The following is a 3973-nucleotide window of genomic DNA, read 5'->3' on the forward strand; positions in this document are numbered from 1 at the left end:
CTCGAATTCCTAGAGATCCTCTGCCTCAGCTTCCTGAATGCCAGCATTACAGGCGCTCACCTCTATGCTCAGCTCAGTCTGCTATAACTGTGACAGCTCCCCAGTGCCTGGACCCTGCTTCCTAGGCATTACTGGGTTATGAACTCAACAAACAAACAAACAAACAAAACACAGCCCCTGGTGAAACCTATGGGTAATTCTTTCTGTCCAAAAAAAAAAAACCAAATCAATATTTTGATTACGACCTATGTTTCCAGGAGAACCTGAGACCTTTGGACACGACTCACACACCACCACTCCCCATGCCCTCTTCTTCTCCCTGCAGTTAGGATCCTCCAGGAAGACACACCCGAAGTCCTCAGCCTGGCTTCCAAGGCCTTCTGCACTGCCCAGCTGCCTTCCTAGCTGCGCTTCTGCCCTGGCCGCGTCCACAGCAGGTGAGGCGTGAAGGCAGCGCCTCCTTCTCCTCACCTCGCGCTCGCTCGGAAGGACCATGATAACATTCTTCCACGCCCGGCCACGGGCCAGGCACCGGGCCCGGGACAGCTGCCACACGCACGCCGCGTGGAGACCTTCAACTTCAGTTCTGGTGACCACAGCCTAGGGGGCGGCTCGGACCTGCGCAGGACTGAGGGGGAGCCAAGGCAGCCCCCACTGGTGAATTCCACAGGTGTGCCCGCTACTGGAGCCAGGGGTCCCTGGGACCCTGAGGAAAGCCACAGCGGGGGTCCGCGAGCGGGTCCTCTAGAGTCCATTGATTTCCTGTTGCAGCCCGGATCCATTCCGTTCCTTAAGACAAGCTGGGGAAGGGATGACTCCCTCTGGGATCCTGACAGCCGGTGGGGGGAGCACACCGTCACGCCAGCAGTCAGGAGGCCGAGGCAGTACGATCATGATGACTTTGAGGCCAGCTTGTGCTACACAGGGAGTTCAAGGCCAGCCTGGACCGCATATGGGATCCTGTCTCAAAGCTACACAAAGCTAAATAAAGTCACAATGTATCTGCACACTGGGCTGGCCTGGGCTTCTCACGTGTTAAGTTATACTTCCTGCCATGGACTGCACCCTCAAGGAAGCAGCAGTCTGAGCAGTCTGCTCCTTGCCCTCCCACTGCTGTACCTTGGTCTCCAATGGCTCTGTAACTCATAGCATTGGTACTTGAGCTGGGTGTGGTGGTACACACAGGAGGCTGAGGCAGGAAGATCCCCACGAGTTTGAGGTCAGCCTGGGCTACACGGTGTGTTCAAGGCCAGCCTGAACCGCAAACCAAGAAATCAAAAAGCGAAAGCCTGCCATCCATGGTCACATCGCCCATGTGAGTGCAGCACTGTTCACGGCGTCACAACATCTGGCAGTGATGGTTGTGGCCCACGGGCTGCAAGCGAAACACTCAGCTCTGCCGTCGCCAAAGTCCTCCCCACCCTAGAACGGCGAGATCTCAGCATTCACTGGGTGCCATGTCAGTGCTAAACCAAGTCAACAGCTCGGCAGTGGAAGCTGGCCGCGATAAGCCAAATAACTATCACGACATGCCAAGCAGTTAATCTAGGAGGAGCCTGCTCTGCAGAGTGTCAGCAAGCTCAGTGCTCAGCAAATACAAAATAGCCTGGGCTGGTTGAAGACTTCCTCCCTACTGGAAATTAGAGTGTCAAACACTCTGTTTTTAATATTCAGTGTCTTCAGTAGTATACACTTTACATAGTGTGACCTCTCTGTAATTTTTCTTTTAATTTGAGACAAAGTCTCCCTAAGTAGCCCAGGCTGGCCTTAAATTCTTGGCAACCCTCCTGCCTCAGCCTGCTGGATGCTGGGATGACAGGTGAGCCCACCACAGCTGGCGTCCCCTGCAGTGAAATGCTGTGGACTGTATTAGGGTTCTCAAGGGCAACAAAACCAGGCTGGGGTGGAGCCTGTGGCAGGGTGTTTGCCCTGGTTTCCACCCCAGCACCGAAAAGGAAGAAGAGCCAAATAGACAGGACAACTGGGCAGGAGGTAGACACACGGGTGTGTGTGTGTTAGGACCTCAATGCTCACGATCAGGAGGTGGGGAGGCCCCAGGATAGGCCTTCCACAAGCTGGACAACTGGGACACCAGGAGCACGGCCAGGCCAGGGTCAAAGGCCTCTGAACCACGAGACATATGGCGAAACTTGCAGAGACCAAAGGTCCGAGATCAGGGGCCTGCAGGGAAAGTACCAACTGGAGTCTGCAGGGAACTTGGTGTTCTTTTCAGTTTCGACAGACCTTGAAGTTGTGGCACCCCTCCTGCCTCAGCCTCCAGAGTCCTGGGATCACAGGCATGCGCCACCACGCCCAGCTCTGTCCCCTAACACTGAGGCAGTTGAAATGCAAAGGCAAACAAGAGAGAAGGTCGTGGCTGGCCAGCTTTATTTGTAGGGCCTGGTGAACCCGAACCAGGGAAAGCTGCAGAGTGGTGTGCAGAATATTTAGGCCATGGAGGGGCTGCCAGGAGCACTGAGGGAAGCTGGGCATCTGGGGCAGCTCAGGCCCTGGGGTCGTAGACTCGGCCCATGAAGACGGGGAACTTGTGCTCCTGGTCCCAGAGCAAGAAGATGAAGGGCTGCTGCACCTCAAAGATCAGTAGGTTCCGGGCCACGGAGATGACAGAGGCAGCCGCCGCCTCCACACCGGCCTCGGTGAGCTCCAGTGCCGTGTGGTGCCTCATCGTCGACACCTGCAGGTCCTGATCCTCCGTCAGCCCGCACAGGTTGAGGTCATAGGTGAAGTCAAAGAATTCTAGGGAGAGGCAGAAGTGAGCAGTCAGAGACGGGCAGAAACCCCTACTGATGGAGGCCCTCTGAGTGCTCTGGGTTTCTCCCAAGTCCCGACCCTTCCTCCTCCTGCCTCACTCCTCAGGTTACACATTGGACTTCTGCCACTCTGTTTTGCTTTTTGAGACAACAAAATCTCTCTATGGAGCCCAGGCTGGCCTCAAACGCATGGGAATCCTCCTGCCTCAGCCTCCCAAGGGCCAGGAATACAGGCGTGTGCCACCACGTCCAGTTAGCTTTCTTCCATCTGTGAGTCCCTTGAATCAGAACCAACACTGTCTCTTGGGAACTGAGAGCCCTCACCCCAAAGCCCCCTAAATAATGATGTCAACACTTCCTGGTCTCCAGCGACAGTGCAAGGGAAGTTCACCCACCACAGCACGGTCACGTGCTGGAAAACGTTGCTCCCTATAGGGTGAGGTACCAGTGCTCAGGGAACCACACGCTCTGCCCAAAGCCTGGCAGCAGAGCTGCAGCCTCCTGACAAGTCCTCAGCGCAGGGCGCCAGGCACTGCTTTGGCAGTAACATTACCCTGCATACCTGTACCCTGGTGATCACAGCGCTGCCCTGAGGTGCGATCAAAGAATACGGTGAGTACTTATTTTTAAAAAGTCTGTCATAGCAAGGTACACTCTGCGGTGAACTCCCCTCCAAATGCAAATCGAGCACACTTGTCCCGTCATCCTGGCCGCTTCCTGCAGCAGCTCTGGAGTCCTCTTTGCCGAGCGTCTTCAGCTGCGTTGTCCTGGCTACCTCCATTTTCCATTAGAAAACATTCTAAATGTTTCGCTGTCATCGTCAGGAAGAGCCGGAAGTCGCAAGGTGCCAGGGCCGGTGACTAAGGCAGACGACACAGCGTCACCTGTCCTCACACGCTGCCTCTGCTGCGTGGCACCCGGCAGCAGCGCTCACCGTGTTTCCGATCACACCTCGTGAAGACCCCGGGAGAGAGGACCGCAGAGCTGCTGCAGGAGTGGTGGGCGTGCGGCAGGTGCTGAGGGGCTTCACGGTCCTGTGTGCTTTCCTGTAATACACCCGAACCTAAACGTTCACCGGCACTTGGGAGTACGCCCTGTGTGACACCCCGGTACTCGTGCGATTTCCCTGGCTCCTCCGGCTGTCCTAGTCCGGCCTGGCTCTGACCTGTGCCTGGTGCCGCGCCGGCTTGGCAGGCGGGGCC

At 56.3% G+C, this 3973-nt stretch overlaps 1 protein-coding gene across 1 annotated transcript in view; it reads right to left on the reverse strand.

Annotated features, from left to right (window-relative positions):
* Positions 1-2366: 2366 nt before the first annotated feature.
* The window catches only part of Serping1 (serpin family G member 1), a 10896-nt gene continuing 9289 nt past the window's right edge, over positions 2367-3973 (reverse strand). The window contains exon 7 of the mRNA XM_010608313.3: positions 2367-2757. Coding sequence (XP_010606615.1) covers positions 2504-2757 — 254 coding nt within the window. The 3' untranslated portion in view covers positions 2367-2503. The remainder of the gene's footprint in view (positions 2758-3973) is intronic.

The sequence above is a fragment of the Fukomys damarensis genome, unplaced genomic scaffold (genome assembly GCF_012274545.1).
Source record: "Fukomys damarensis isolate Sample0158 unplaced genomic scaffold, DMR_v1.0_HiC HiC_scaffold_27, whole genome shotgun sequence".
In the NCBI taxonomy this organism is placed as follows: domain Eukaryota; kingdom Metazoa; phylum Chordata; class Mammalia; order Rodentia; family Bathyergidae; genus Fukomys; species Fukomys damarensis.